The sequence below is a fragment of the Suncus etruscus genome, chromosome 7 (assembly GCF_024139225.1).
Source record: "Suncus etruscus isolate mSunEtr1 chromosome 7, mSunEtr1.pri.cur, whole genome shotgun sequence".
Taxonomy (NCBI): domain Eukaryota; kingdom Metazoa; phylum Chordata; class Mammalia; order Eulipotyphla; family Soricidae; genus Suncus; species Suncus etruscus.
Window position 1 is genome coordinate 87628376 of NC_064854.1, and position 15878 is coordinate 87644253.

The following is a 15878-nucleotide window of genomic DNA, read 5'->3' on the forward strand; positions in this document are numbered from 1 at the left end:
CCCTGCAGCTTTAGTTTTCTGAGTGGCCTCAGTTGCTTGTTGCTTTCAGGTGCATTTGCTATCTGGAGCCCCTGTAAACACAGTGATTGGAATATGACTGGACTCCAGCAGATGCCAAACCTCAGACATACCAGCAAGTGCCCTGTGCATTCAGCTTCCATCTCACTGGTAATGCCACTGCCATTACCAGACGTTTTCTTGCTTTATTTCTGAGAATGAAAAGACTTTCCCTGAGGTGGGTGTCCCTGCTTACACATGGTAGCATCCTAAATTTGGCTTTCTGTATATTGTGCAGGTGGTCTGTTTCAATTAGTAACTAAAAACTAGGTGTAAACATCCTCTCTTCAGGGTTACATGGGACTTCACAAATTCATAAACAAAAAAGGCAGACAAAATACACTTTCGGTTCAGCCGGGAGAATTAACCATCTGCATCTCTTTCCTCTCACTAGAGCTGTGGTGAGTCTTACCTGGCTCACACCAATCCTGTCCCTTAGCTCTAAGTTTTCCATGTACCTCTGGATTTGGAGGGGACATATCAGTCTCTTTAGAGACTTGTCTGCAGCAGTGCAACTCAGAGAGATTCAGTGTACTCATGGGGGTGCCAATTTACAATATTGATGCCATAATACATTTTTTAAACTCTGGCCTCATCTCCTCTTGTTGCTCTTCAAGCTATTTTCTTAAAGATGGGGGAACACTGACTGCTCATAGCACACCCTAAGTGTGGAGTTATGAGGTATCTGGAGTGGTATTAATTCAGGCTCTAGTTTGTTGGAGATAGTTCCTGTTGCATTACTTCTGCAGTCTCAAGTCCTGGGATTAGAGAACACTAATTCCAGAATGTTTATCTCCTGAGCTGGCACCCGGGGTCCCTAAAATAATGGACATAATTGAGGAAAATAATGATGTCTGTTAGGCTACACCTTATTTTACCTAAAACAAAGATCATTCCTGATTCCTTTTTATATTTGTTTACAACTTGGATTTACCCCAAAACAGAGATTGTCTTACTTGTAAACTTGGGTGGGACTGGGCTAACTGTCCTTACTGCCCCACCCAAGGGTGGTGTCTGTACTCTATAAAAATGGCAGTTCTGGCAGGCATCTTGCTCTCCATATGAAGTAGAAGACTGCCAGACTACACATGTTTCATCCTCAACCTGGTTTGGATTATTTCATGCATGACACTGATTCAGACTCATTCACCTGAGGTTGGATATACAACATGTGGGGTGATTGTACAGATGTCCAAGCTTAAAGTGTGCCTCACTGTGGAAGAAATGCCCCTTTCTAAGAACCAAATTCTCTCCAGCCTGCTGTGCAAATGCAGGAAGGCTGTGGTAATTGTCCTCTCTCCCTGACAAAATCAGCGTTGAACATTTATGGCTTATTCTCCAGGCCTGCTTGGAAGCCTGCTTCTGTTCATGCTCAGTCATGCAAGCCTCCTGTTCAGTGCAGAGCCATGAATCACTGGAGCACCCCTAGGGTGCTGGTGGCATCTGGGGCAAAACCCAGTAGAGCTGAGAACTGAACCTGGCCAGGTACATGCACAGCCAGTGCCCTTACCCTGTCCTGTCTCCTAGCCCCTCAATTCTGTCTCTTTTTTTGTTTATAAAGTTAGGGGTATTAATGAAACTTGACCTGCATGATGCCACTAGGATCCCTTGAGAAAAGGATTTTCTTTCCAGTGTTTTTGAGGTAATACCTACTCCTCAGCCCTCTAAGTGTGCCAGCCTGGCTCAGAGTTTCCCTGACTAGAAGTCTGGGCAAGCACATGCTGAGACCCCATGAATGAAAGACACGTCATTACTGCTCTGAGTCATGCTACTTCACAGAGTAGTACGTCAGTCCCTGGAGTGGACAGAGCACTGGATCAGCACCCACCATGACTCCGCTCATAAGGCTGGGCTCTGATTTGCCACTTCCTGCCTGCAGTGAATCTGGGCAGAGGGACATTTCCAGAGGATACCTTGGGCACATTTCTTAAATGTTTGCAGATGACCAAAAACATGAGAATGTGCATGGTGTGTAGGCCTATGTGTGCATGTGTGTAAACCTGTATCCCTTTTTCCATCATGTCTGTGTGAATGCAGAGAGGAGTGTCATGTTCTGGGCATGTAGTGGAACTGGCCTGTGTGGGACAGGTTGATGACACCAATGGGGCCAGGGCCCAGCTCACTTCCCAACTATGAGAGCAGGGGCATTCTGTAGGGTGGGTTCCATCAATTCCCACCCAATTCCCTGGGAATTCTGTGTCCTTGGGATGGGGGAGTTGGTGTTACAGACTCTAGTTCAGGCAGAACCTAGAGGGGATGTCAGGAGGAGCTTTTAGGGCTGGACCTTCTAATCCTGCCCTGTTTCTCCCCTAGATCTCGAAAACTTTAAGACGAGAACAAGAAGCACCGTGTCAGTGCGGCAGGGCCAGGGGATGGTGCTGCTGTGTGGGCCACCACCCCACTCAGGAGGTGAGTGTGGACACTTGTGGGACACAGTGCTGTTTCGGCAGCACTAAGAGACTTGCCAGGGATTTGCATGCTTTTGATTCTGTTCTGGGTATCATAGAGGAGACAGCACCATTTTCATGTTCTAACTCAGGTAGTTAGAACTCTACCTTGTTGCTGCCCCTGACACTAGAAAGGAACCTCACAGAGTTGTCTAGGAGGAGAAACTGATGACTAAGACAAAGGGATGTTCCTGCTGGATGGAGGGACAGGTTGGGCGGACATCCTTTCTTCTCAGGGCTGACCAGGAAGGGGTCAGATCAGACAAAGTCCTGGGTCAAGAATCTTCCCTGAGGGAAAGTTGTTGATCATATATTTGGATTTGGGTGTGTGTGTGGTGAGTGGACATAGCTCATGTCCTCTCACCATGAGAATCAGAGTAGGTACCTTCTCTTCCTTCTGCTCCCAAGCATTTGCCAATCATCCAAGGGGCAGTGGAGATCCTCAGTGGTGTCAGACACATTTTTAGCAGGAGGGAGAGCACAGGTCTGGTGACCATGTGGCTGACATTGTTTCACCTTCTGTCCTCACAAAGTATCATGTAAACCACATGGCATTTATCTTTGTCCTACTAACCTCTCTTGGGGTTTGTGCCATTGAGACTAAAAGACATAAGAAATATGGCAACAGTTTTCATCTTTAAGCCTCAAACATACCTAATTTTATTAGTTATAATTGATTTGTTTTCTTTAGCTTGAGTTTATAAGTAGCATTAAATCTGGAGCCAGAACACTATCTTTCATGGGATCAGCTCAGGTTTAATCTCCAACATTACCTGAGTCCTCCCAACGAGTGATCCTTAAGTGCAGATCCAGGAGGAAGCCCTGAGAACCACTGAGTATGGTCCAAAATGAAAATAAAATTAGAGTTCTATCAGAACATTGCATTGTCCATGGAAATAGGACTTTAACAATATGTAGCTAGGCAAATGCTTTTCAGAAATGTCTCTCAAGGGATGGTATTTTTTGTCATACATGTGTCATATATGTGCATCTTGAGCATAAACCAATTATGCTTATACTTCACTGCCTTTTCAAAATGCTGATGTGAAAATATGTAAAATATGAACATAGGCATTAACTCAAATGAAAGTTGATATGAACTCTAACAAATAATAATCTTTTGGCCTGTACAATTCGGAACAACTCTCCAAACTTGTATAGTTTGGAGCAACCAATTATGTCCCTATGGTCAAAGTGGACACTGTTACCTGGACTTAACTCTGTAGTAATGTGTCAATTTCAACTGTTGGCATTGACATTGGAAGAATACTACTATACTGTTTCTTACATAAAGTAAGGGGCATTAAGACACCGCCACACCAGTCATCATTAATGCCAGGGAACACTAAACAATGCTGAAATAGCATTCATTGGTGTTACTTCACATAGTCCACTAAATGGTATTGTTTCTGCATCATTCCTCACTAATGCAAAGAAGCAGTGAAATAATATGACTGTGCCATTCATCAGTGTCACAAGAACATTGAAACAACAATGCTGCCTTGCTGCTCACTAAGATGAGGGCATATTGAAACACTACTGGACCATTCCTCACTAATACTCAGGAGTACTTATAATACTCACCATTTCTCACTAGTACTAGTGTCCTTCCTCACTAATGGTAGGGATTATAAAACAGTAGTACTACACCATTTCTCCTAGTAGTAGAAGGCATGAAGTAAAACTACTGTGCAATGCTCAGTTTTATAGGGAGAAATGAAGGAAGTTTACTCACCACTTCTCACCAGGAGGTAGTAGGCAGACTTGAGGAATGTGCCTTTTATGTAATTGCTATGGAAAATGCCCTTCTAATTTCCATTTCTAAGTTAAGAAACTTTATTATAAAGACATCTGATGAAATGAGATAGTTTTTAGTTTTTAGTGATACTTTAGTGATATATTAGAGCTTAGTGCTACATGAATCCACATTATAACTATGTGGTATCTTCCTTTCTGTAGTAAATTTGTTAAGGCATATTGCTGCAAATATGTGGTCTTTACCATGTTCTTTTGGACAAAATGGATCCTTTCATTTGAAATGTACTGAGCTGATTCCTTCTCTCTTCTCTTCCCATTTTACAGATTAGAGAACATTCTAGCACATTAGTGATTTAATCTAATGGTGAGACATGGTCTTGAAGTGCACACTTCCCCCTCACTCATTAGGCCTCTTGAGAGTCACCTATTGAGCAAAGAAAATATCCACATCGATCAGCAACTACTTCATGTGAATTATCCACCCCATGTGGCTTGGTGGGGTTGTTTGGTTTGGGGAGGAGAAGCATTATTTGTCCTAACTACCCAGAATCTAGGCTTTTATTCTCTCTGCCATAAGAACTTTTCTTTTAAAGATCCAATAAATGATTAACTACAGGAGAACAAAAGCAAAGGGAGAAAGAAGAGGATGGATATCTAGGACAAAGGGATCTCTCCACCACTGTGAAGAGAGGAAGAAATGGAGTGAATGTCTCTTGCTGCCATTCCCTCCAAAGCTCTGGGCCTCTTTCTTTGGATGAAATACCTTTGCCTTTGAATTTTCCTGTCAAAGTCTTTTTTAAAACTCAAAATTTCTGATGACTGTATCTTTGGTGGCCTCGATGCCAGCAACTATACACTTGTGAATGGAAAAAAAATGAGTTTGTGTAAGTAGTAAACATTCCCTAATCATAAACTCATTCTAGAACTTCCGCAGCTGATGCCTCAATTTCTTAAATTAACTTGCACCCAGAATTGCTGGTCTGGATCCTCCAGAAGAGCCTCCCAGGGATGGTGTATCCACATTTTCTACCTTCATTCTCCTCTTGGCTCCTGGAAGAGGCTTAAACCGTTTTGCAGCTACAGCAAGTTCCAGGCCAAAGCACTTAGACTCAGCTGCTTAATAAATAGCAGTTAATTAAATTTCTTTGTGTTCAGTGCCCTAAAGAGGGTAGTTTAGGTTTTTTTTAACAGCAGAAATAAATTCAAAAATTTCTTTCTGTAGCTCATCTTTTCCTCCTTTGTCCTGTGCAAATATTGCCATGTTCTTTATTTGAAAGAGCCCAGGATTTTAGTTAATGAGTGATGGCCTTAATTACAGAGAGTTTTCTCTCGACAGTTACTTTGTGCTTAATTTAATAACCACTATACAGAAAACATTTGTGAATAGGTTTAAAAATCCAGGTGACAATGTCTCTATTTTATTTGCCAACATCTAAAACAGTCATAAAGAGACAATGTCAACGTTTGATCTGGAAATTCATTGATTATTCAGAATCAGGACTACCCTCATTAGCACCAAAAGAAAATGGCACTTGGAAAGTGAGATGTAATCTATGAAGTGAAAGAAGCTCTAAGCTATGCCCATTCAGTAAATGCTCAGCTGTGGATAGATCTTGTGCTTTGGGAATTGTTTTGCTCAAAAGCAGGGAGAAAAATGTGGGGTCACAGGTGCCAGCTGGGAGGGTGAGTTTGGGGAGGGAGATCACATCCCACACCACACAGAGCTGCCAGGATGGAACAGCCAGTGCAGAGCAGATAACCAACTCCCATCTTTCAACAACATGTGCCAAGCTGAGCATTTCATAAATAATCCAGCAAGCAATCACTGTAATATATGGGAACCATTCTCCTCCCGAATGCCTGCTGGAAATACACTCTGTGAATCTTGTCTTTTCAGTGAGAAAAAGAAGAGTAGCTCTTTGGACATGTTTTCAGCAACGAATCAGTGTTTGGTGAGGTTGATGCACTGTGCCATTACGTAGATTCCAGGAGGATAATGGTGTAGTTTATCGAATGTGGAAATGTTGTTTAAGTCCTGGGAAGCTAGAAATAGACTCTTGTTGGGAGATCAAAAATAGATTATTTGCCACCCAGGAATCTTGATCCTATGAGTATGACCACAAATAAGAATTTAGATACTTTTCTGATACCCTTTTCCACTCAATTCAGTTTCGTTTTTGGACATTTAGGAAGAAAATAACTAAAGTAGGTCAGACCATTTATTGAACAGAGAAAAATACACACAAGAAGGTCATTTTAGAACCAAAGGAAAAGACTGTGGTATTTTGTCTAAAAATCAGGTTCGAGTTTCTGATGCCATTCAGAATACTGATTTTTAAAAATAAGTAGTATGTGACTGTATTCATCAAGGACAATATAGATGAAATGTTTTTAACCAATCATTACTGGCTTGAGCTAATCATAGTTACTAACAATCTTGAAATTGACATAAAGAATAGACAGTTATGAATGAAATAAAAATTGTTTCAGAGAGAACAACATTGCCTGTACTATCAAGTAAAAGTCAAGTCATTGTATCTCTTTTTATTGTACAGTTTTTATTGAAATAGCATAACTTTATCAAACTAAAAAACATTACTAAATATCAACATACAGTTAAATTCAGCTTCCTCCCTTAGAAAGTGAACCCCTTATCCACAGTGTCCTTCCCTTCAAATAACCACCAATTAATTGGTCTAAAGTTAAAAAGTCTGTTTTACTTAGCTCCTCACTTTTCTCATTAACGACGAATGAGTGAAGTCAGATGATGTTTATCTTGCACTGGCTCCTTTCACTATACCTATTACCCTCAAGGTCCATCAATGTTGCAAATGGCATCACTCCATCTTCTCTTAGAGATGAGCAGCTTTTCACATTCTGTTCATGTACCGAATCTATATCCTACAGTCAGCCAGTGGGTACTTAGGTCTCATCCAGCACTGGCTTTTGAAAAGAGTGCGATTGTGAGCGTGTTGATGCAGCTCACACCCCAAATCAATATTAGCTGGTTTCTTGTTAATCACTCAGAATTGTAATGACTGGAGTGCATAGAATTCCCATTTTTGTTCTTTGAGGAATCTCCAAACTGTCTTCTTATCAACAATATACATGGTTTCCCTTCTCTCCACATACCCCCTCTCCTACAATACCTTGCTTTTGACTTTGGGGTAATATCTGTTCTCAGAGCAGGACTGGGGGGTACTTCACTGTGGTTGCATCATATTTTTAACTCAGGTACATTGGAAGGGTGCTCAGGACCTCTGAGGAGGCCCAACTGTTAGTGAAATAAAGACAGCCTCATGCGCTGAGTCAGCCAGGAGTCCCAGTCTTGAAGGGATGCTCTTCCTTCACACATCAGCTTCTTGCAGATGAACACATTAGCACTCTCTTCCCTGTAAAAATTAACCCCCTGTGTTGTAGCAATACTCCACAGGAATTCACCATTCTTATGGCAGCACAGCACACAAGAGTTGGCATAGCACTTTGTTTTATTTCTATATATTTTCTTTATTTAAGCACTGTGGTTATGAAAAAATTTATAGTTGGATTTCAGTCATCGAACGTACACTACCCTTCACCAGCATCACTTTCCCATCACCAATGTTCCCCATCTCCCTCTTTCACTTTCCCCCCATATCTGTCTTCAGGACAGGCATTCTATTTCTCTCTATCACTATCATTGTCATAGTAGTGGTTAGTGCAGTTATTTTTCTAACTCTGCTCATCACTCTTTGTGGTAAGCTTCATGCCATGATACAATGGGCTGGTTCTTCCAGCCTTCATCTCTATTGTCTCTGAGTATTATTACCATACTGTCTTTTATTTTTCTTAAATCCCACAGATGAATGAGATTATTATTTGTCTTTCACCCTCTGATTCATTTCACTCAGGATAATAGTCTCCATATCTATCCATGTATAAGCAAACTTCATTATTTCATTTTTCCTAATAGCTGCATAGTATTTCATTTTGTAGACATACCACTATTTTTTAGCCACTCATCTGTTTTTAGGCTCCTGGATTGTTTCTGGATACTACAGATTGTAAATTAGTGCTTGCTGAACATAGAGGTGCAGAAGACATTTTTGTATTGTGATTTTGCATTCCTGGGATATATCCCCAGAATTGGTGTTTCTGGCTTATATGGAAGCTCAATTTCTAGATTTTTGAAAATGCCCATGTTGTTTTCCAAAAAGGATAAACCAGCCTGCATTTCCACCAGCAGTAAACGAGAGTCCTTTTCTCCCCCTCATTTGTGCCAGCACTTGTTGTTCTTACTTTTGTTTGTTTGTTTGTTTGTGATATGTACTAGTCTTTGTGGTATGAGATGATATCTCATTGTTGTTTTGATTTGCATCTCCCTGATGCTTAATGATAATGAGCATTTTGGGCTATCTGTATTTCTTCTTTGAGGAAGTATCTGTTCATTTCTGCTCCCCATTTTTTAATATAATTTTTATTTTAATCATAGTGGCTTACACATTGTTCACAGTAATACTCCACCTCCATTCCCATCCTACCTCACATATCCTCCACCCTTACCCCAGGGGCTGCTAAAATGAGTGGTTCCCTCTGTGTCTAGTTATAACTGTTATAACAGTTTGGTCTTGGTACCTCCCTACTTCCCCCTCTAATTGGGAGGCGGGACTAGATAGTTCAAGTTACGTGGTTTTGTTTGAAGAAGAGAAAAGTAATAAAATGGGGTAAAAATCAACTACACCGACAATGGACAGAGTCCTTCTAGATGCTCTCATCCTCAGTTTGAGAGACGAAGGGGAAAAAAGGTGAAACACCACAACAGTTCAAAAAGAAGTATCAAATAAAATATCCAGTGAGCACTACAGCAATAAAGATATGCACCACATAATTGCCATGGTCTTGAGATAAAAAACATGACAGAGCACAAAAAAGAAGAAAAGAAGAAAGAAAAAGTAAATATATATATATATATATAAAAGTGGACAACTACTTTAATATCCACACCAAAACAAAGAAATCAACAAAAACTAGATAAAAGAAAATAAAAGATTATTTTGTGCTTTTTGTCTCTTTCTTTTTTTTTTTTCTTTTTCCCTCCTGCATAGGCACAGTGAATATTGGGGTCATTCGAAAAGGGAATCCCCTTGGCCTAAGGGATACAGGGTTTCTCCATTTTTGTCATGGGATTATCTATAGACTCCTTTCAAGTTCATTTACTCTCCCCTTGGTGCTTTTGTGGTATATGGAAGACTTCTACTCCGGTCTGGTTTATAAAATCAGACCTTTATATCTAGAGATGTCAGTCTCTGCACAGGTCAAGGAGTGGGACTTATGATGAAGTCTTTCTTTTTTTTTTTTTTTTTTTTGGGGCCACACCCGGCGGTGCTCAGGGGTTACTCCTGGCTGTCTGCTCAGAAATAGCTCCTGGCAGGCACGGGGGACCATATGGGACACCGGGATTTGAACCAACCACCTCTGGTCCTGGATCGGCTGCTTGCAAGGCAAACGCCGCTGTGCTATCTCTCCGGGCCCAATGATGAAGTCTTTCTTTGTGATTTTAGAAGTTCTGTTTCTGTGTCATTTTAATCTGTCTTCTGTGGTTGGTGGTCTTGGCCCTTGTGCTGAACCTCGGATGGAGCCTGGGTTATCATCCTTCATTATGTTTCCAGAAAACCCATTCAGTTGCAATTGCCTCAGTCAGGTCTCTGGAATTAGAGATCATGGTTATTGTGCAGGTCGTAGAACAAACCCTAGACTAGGGCTTTCTTGTTGGTCCCAGAATACATACTGCCCAGTCATGGTTCTATCAGCCAGTCATCTGTAGATCACATTCTTGGCTTTTGCACAGACCAAAGTGTGACAAATCTTCTGATTTTGTCTTATTGTTGTTGGTGAGGTAGGATAACGTGTTCTTAGGCCCGTTTGTTCCCAATTTCTCGTCAGTATATCATATTAAAGCTGGCACATGTTGGTGTTCGAGCAGTATTCAGGATGTCCCGGATGGGATTTTTGATGTGTTAGATTTTTTTTTCTTGTAAAGTTAAATCAGTGCCTTGTATATCTTAGATATTAACCCCATATCTGATGAGTATTGGGTCAAAAGTTTTTCCCATGTAGCCTTTGTTTACTAGTCACTATTTCCTTTGAGGTACAGAAGCTTATAAGTTTATTGTAGTGCAATTGTTTATCTTTGTGTCTACTTGCTTGGCCAGTGGTGTTTCATCCTTGAAGATGCCTTTAGCTTTAATGTCATGGAGTGTTCTCCATAGAGTGTACATTTCCCTCTCTGTACCTTATAATTTCAGACCTGATGTCAGGGTCTTTAATCTATTTTGATTTTACCTTTGTGCATGGTTTTAAGGAGAGATCTGATTGGAGTTTATTTTTTTTCCATATAGTTGACCAGTTTTCCTAGCACCACTTCTTAAAAAGGCTTTCCTTGTTCCACTTTGTGTTTTTTTTTTCTCCTTTATAAAAAAGAAATTGCTCATAAGCCTATAGGTCTAAATGCAAGGATATTCAAATCTATTCCATTGATCTAAGTGTCTGTTTTATTCTAGTACTATGCTGTTTTAATTACAAATGCTTTAGAATACAGTTGTCCCAACACCACTTATTGAAGAGGCTTTTCTTGCTCCAATTTTGTTTCCTGACCCTTTATGAAAGACTAATTGATTGTATGTCTGGGGGTGATTCTCTGAATATTCATAAATGTGTGTTGGACCTTATTAAATACTTTCTATGCATCTATTGATATGATCATATTATTTTTCTGTTTACTTTTGTTAATATGATGTATTATGTGGATTGACAGCTCTTTTTTAAATTTGTTTATTTAAAGAAAATGCATTACATAGTTGGCATAACTTATAATAATACATTTTTTAGGAAGACCAAAAGCAACATGTTTAAAAAATAGAAAATTGAAAGATAAACTAAAGAGATGAAAGAGAAAGAATATTTTTGGAAATTATTGACTCACAATGAATTCATTGAAACACCAGAAGAAAGTTTAGTAAGCTCTTTTTTTTTAAAGGATGAGTTAAAAAAATGCAGTAATAACGGTGTGAGAGTGGCAATTGTTGTCATTTGCATAGGCCCAGCAAAATATGGGTAAAATGGGGTGGGGGGAAAGGCTTGGCCTAAATACAAGGAGACCCTTATCCCTGAAGTTTTCTGACATAAGACCGGCTCTGGGTTTCAGGCATACTAGGTTGTCCGACCCCTGAGTCATTCTCTGTGGTCATGGTGAAAGTTTTTTTGCGCATTAGCTGTTGTTGGTGTCCAATTTCTGTAGTTAAAGATTTTGGTTTCTGTGCATTTCCTTTATCAAAGTCAGGATGATGTGGAGCGTCCTGCTCTGCAAGTTGTTGCTGTTGGTGAGTCATCTGGGTGTTAAGGGAACACTCCTTGGAGTAAGTCAATGCCAGGGTAGTGGTAGGGTTTTCCCTGGTAGAGGTTTGCTTCCTGGTGATGATGTAGACAATTGTGATTGTTCCCATAGATGGTCAATGATTGAGGGGTGTATGGGCAATGCCCGTTCTTCTGAGGCTTGAGCCAAGTCATTATGCCAGTGTTCATGGTATTAGGCCTGCATTACCAAATTTGTGTTCCTATCTCTATTATAAAAGAACTTATTTGCATATGTAGTATTTTTCCCATTTTAATGTGCCTATGCAAAAGAGGAACAATGCCACATTGTATTATCTGTGCCTCTGAGGAGCCGAGGGAACAAGTCCAACAATCCCCTTAACTTGGTTCTAATATGAATTCTTTTTTTTTTTTTGAGTTTGAGCATCTTTATTTCTAATATGAATTCTAAAGTGTAAGACTCTTCTACCAGAATTCCTTATTGAAGAGATCACAAAGAAAGGAAAACAAACAAACAAAAGACCCAAACAGTGGGCACAATTGTCACTGTATAAGGGGATATTCAATGAGTTATAGTGGATATATACATGTCCCTTTCATGTCATTAGAAATAGTCAGGAGGAGGGTGCTGAATCCTGGACACTACTTTGGTCTGTGATTTGGCCTTCTGGAGTCTGCAAAATTACTCCCAGCAGTTCCATATTGGGAACTAATATTGAGTGGGAACTAATCAGAAACCTAGTATGGTAGCAACCACAGTTACACAGTGAAGGAAAGAGAACAGGAGGCTGCTGAGAGTAGATAAGTAGGAACAGAATACTAGTTTTTTCTCAGCCCAAAAGTCTATTTCTTTCACTTTGGAAGCTGGTTGACAGCTGGCTTGAGTGGGGATAATAATGTGCTTCCTGGGGAGCCAAGAACTGAGAGTAAAAATGGTTAAGTGTGGGGTAATAGGTGGTGGAAGTGAGGAAGTAAGGACTAAAAATGAGCCTCTGGGTGGTGAGCCAATGGGGGGAAGGAAAGTATACAACATAGACATTCTGTATATGACAGATTAAACCCAATGATATCCAAATAACACTCTATAATTTCCGTGCGAGGGTGTTAACCCCTGTGTGGTTTCAGAATGGGCAGGGGTAGGAAGGAAAGTTGCCTATGACTTCCTGAAGACAGAACCTCTTGTGTTCTTGTTCTGCCATTCCCCATGTGGCAAAAGCTCCTGCTTCCCAGGAAGGAAAGAGATCCTTAAAGAGCTGGAAGCCTGGAAGTTCACCAACTTCACCCAAACCCTCCCTCTGGAGCAGGGTGGGAATTGGGGAAAGCCTGGGGTACCCTTTAAACTCCTCACCGGCACCCACCTCATTGACCTCCTGGGCGTGTGACCCAGGGCTAGCCCTAGAGTTTAAGAGGAAGGAGATGGAAGGGTGCTGGGGTGACCCAAGCCCCACACCCCTCCTTGGCCTGGTTAAAAAGGCCTTTGGCATAGAAGAGGCCTGCCATTTCCCATTCAGGCAAAAGCTCCCGATTCCCAGGAAGGAAGCAAATCCTTAAAGAGCTGGAAGCCCGAAAGTTCACCACCCTCACCCAAACCCTCCCTCCGAAGCAGGGTGGGAATTGGGGAAAGCCTGGTGTCCCCTTTAAACTCCTCGCTGGTGGTGCAATTCTTTTAACTAGTCAAAAATCCTTCTTCTTGGAGGAGTCTTGTAAGACTTGGATGCTTTATCATTCATTTAGGCATCTGAACTAGACATCCAGGAATATCAAAAAAATTCCATTTAGAGGTGTTTGAAGTGCCTTATAATATTTATAACTCCAGTTTGCATTTCACAATAGTGGAAGTGCAAGGCAAAATTAAAAATCACAGGATATAATCATATTTATTCCATTATGGTTTCCAGTGAATACAATCAGTAGTAGACCTGGTTCCTCTCAAAAGGACTGACAACTGCAAGGAGAAAATATTCTCAGTGCTTTCTGGGTGCATCTCCCTACTTCGGGGTTTAGCTCACTCTGTAGTCAGCCGCATTCTCCATTCATGTGTGGTCTCGGTTTTGGCTCAGCAGTGGCTATGATAAAGGGGATTTATGACTGGATCCCAATGGAGTATGTAAATTGGGGCTTCTAGGGTGAAAAGAATAGATGCTTTAAAAAGAAGCCAAAATAGCAAACTTTAGCATATCCTTTCCGCTGGCAGACCAAGTGTGGGTGAGATAGCTAATGTGAGTGAGCAATATCAGAATGATTCCCCTGAGGCCTGTGGTCTGTGAGAGTGAAAGGGTGGCCCACATGTCCTGAATATGGGCTCAGAGACACTGTGCCAGTGTCTGTGGGCATATCCTGATATAGGATGAGAGACTGTTCTCTTAAAGCAAGCTGTGGCCTGGAATTGGGACAGTGAAAGAGAAGATGAAAGGAAGATGTAGAGCATTTCAAACTGACGATGGAACACACATCCAAACTGGGATTAGTGTTTGGCCAGGGGAGAGTCAGTGTCTTGGGTCCGGGAAAGGCAGAGAATAGGACAGGAGTAAATCAGGGATGCAGGCAGAGATGGGACTCAGGGGACTGATAAAGATTTGGGTGCTTATCAAAAAGAAAGTGACTGAAGAATTTTAAGTGGTTCTCTAAGAGTGGTGGCTTGGGATGGGAGCAGTGTGGAAATAGATTCTTGGCAGCCATGGATGATTTAGCAGCATTGCTCAGGATCCTGGGTAAAACAAATAAGCAACTTCTGACAGGACTATAAATAAAAACACTGCCAAATTGTATGTGAAGAATCATCTTGTGCAGAGCACAGAGAATCATTGAACAGCATACATAGAACATGTGGTCTGCTGCAAGAGAACTTCAACAGCAAGATGCCAAGAATATACATTCACTTTTCTTAGTTCTGGGAAATGAGGGTACCAGAGGTCTGGACAAAGGGCTCTTTTGGTCCTGTGGCCTTCTACTCTCTTTACACCATGTTCCAGGGAGACCAAGGTGTCTCATTATAGGGCCATGCATCCGAGTCATTCACCCTGTCTACCTTATCACAACCTAAACTTCTTATCTTTCTTTCTGGGAGTCAGGATTTAAAAAATTAATTTGGGGGGACAGTACATGCTGAACAAATACCATAACTGAATGGCCAAGATTGGTGGGTGTTACCAAGAAGACTGAGGGGATGGAAAAGTGTATTGCAAAGGCCATATGTGTCCCTATGTCTCAAATGTACCCATAATGTAAACATCTACTGGCAATAAAGGATCCATCCTCTTATCCCAAAGAACCTCAAAGAGGTGTCATATGTATTTATTTTGTGGCAGCACCCAGTGGTATTCAGGACATATCTTGGCTCTGTGCTCAGGAATTACTTCTGGTGGAGTGAAGGAAACCATATAGAGGGTCTGGGAATTGAGCCCCAGCTGGCCACATGCAAAGCAAGTACCCATCCACTCATTGTACTATTTCTCCAAGCATATTTACGGCTCTTTTGAGATAAAACCAAATATTATTCTGGCCATCTTTATTTTTAGCAATTATATAAAATAGGGACCAGAGGATAGCACAGCAGTAGGGTATTTGCCGTGCACACGGCCAACCCAGGAGGAACCGAGTTCCATTCCCATCATCCCACATGGTCTCCTGAGCATGCCAGAAGCAATTTCTGAGTGCAGAACCAGGAGTAACCCCTGAGCACTGCTTAGTATGCACACCCCAAAAATAAAGGGGATGACATGCTAATTATATAAAATATATTTAGATTGATACAAAACTGGGATTTTTACCTGCCAATTTTATAGAAACATTTGAATCAAATAAATTTGATTTATTTATCTATTTGACCCAAGGCCAAAGTAAAGAAGTGCAAGACAGCAGGAATTTTAAAGTTCATATTGAAGGTGACATATATAGAAGTATATAGTTTGTGATAGAAAATAAATAGATGCAATTTCCATGTTAGATATGATTCTTAGATTTAGTTAAAAATCTGTGTGATAAAGATAAAGGCATCAATTTTTAAGTAATATATCTATTCTTTTTTTGTGGGGGTCACAGCCGGCAGCGCTCAGGGGTTACTCCTAGCTTTGTGCTCAGAAATCATTCCTGGCAGGCTTAGGGGACCATATGGAATGCTGGGATTCGAATCACCATTTGTCCTGGGTGGGGTTGGTGCAAGGGAAATGCCCTACTGCTGTGCTATCTCCCCAGCCCTATTATAAGAGAATTATTTATATATATGTATACATACACACACATATACATATTTGGTTTTACGGCCAC

General features: G+C 40.9%; 1 protein-coding gene across 1 annotated transcript in view; it reads left to right on the top strand.

The window, feature by feature from the left end:
• The window catches only part of LOC126013659 (contactin-4), a 669197-nt gene that overhangs the window by 504711 nt on the left and 148608 nt on the right, over positions 1-15878 (top strand). Inside the window, exon 6 of the mRNA XM_049776827.1 lies at positions 2371-2466. Within this exon, the coding sequence (XP_049632784.1) occupies positions 2371-2466 (96 nt within the window). The remainder of the gene's footprint in view (positions 1-2370; positions 2467-15878) is intronic.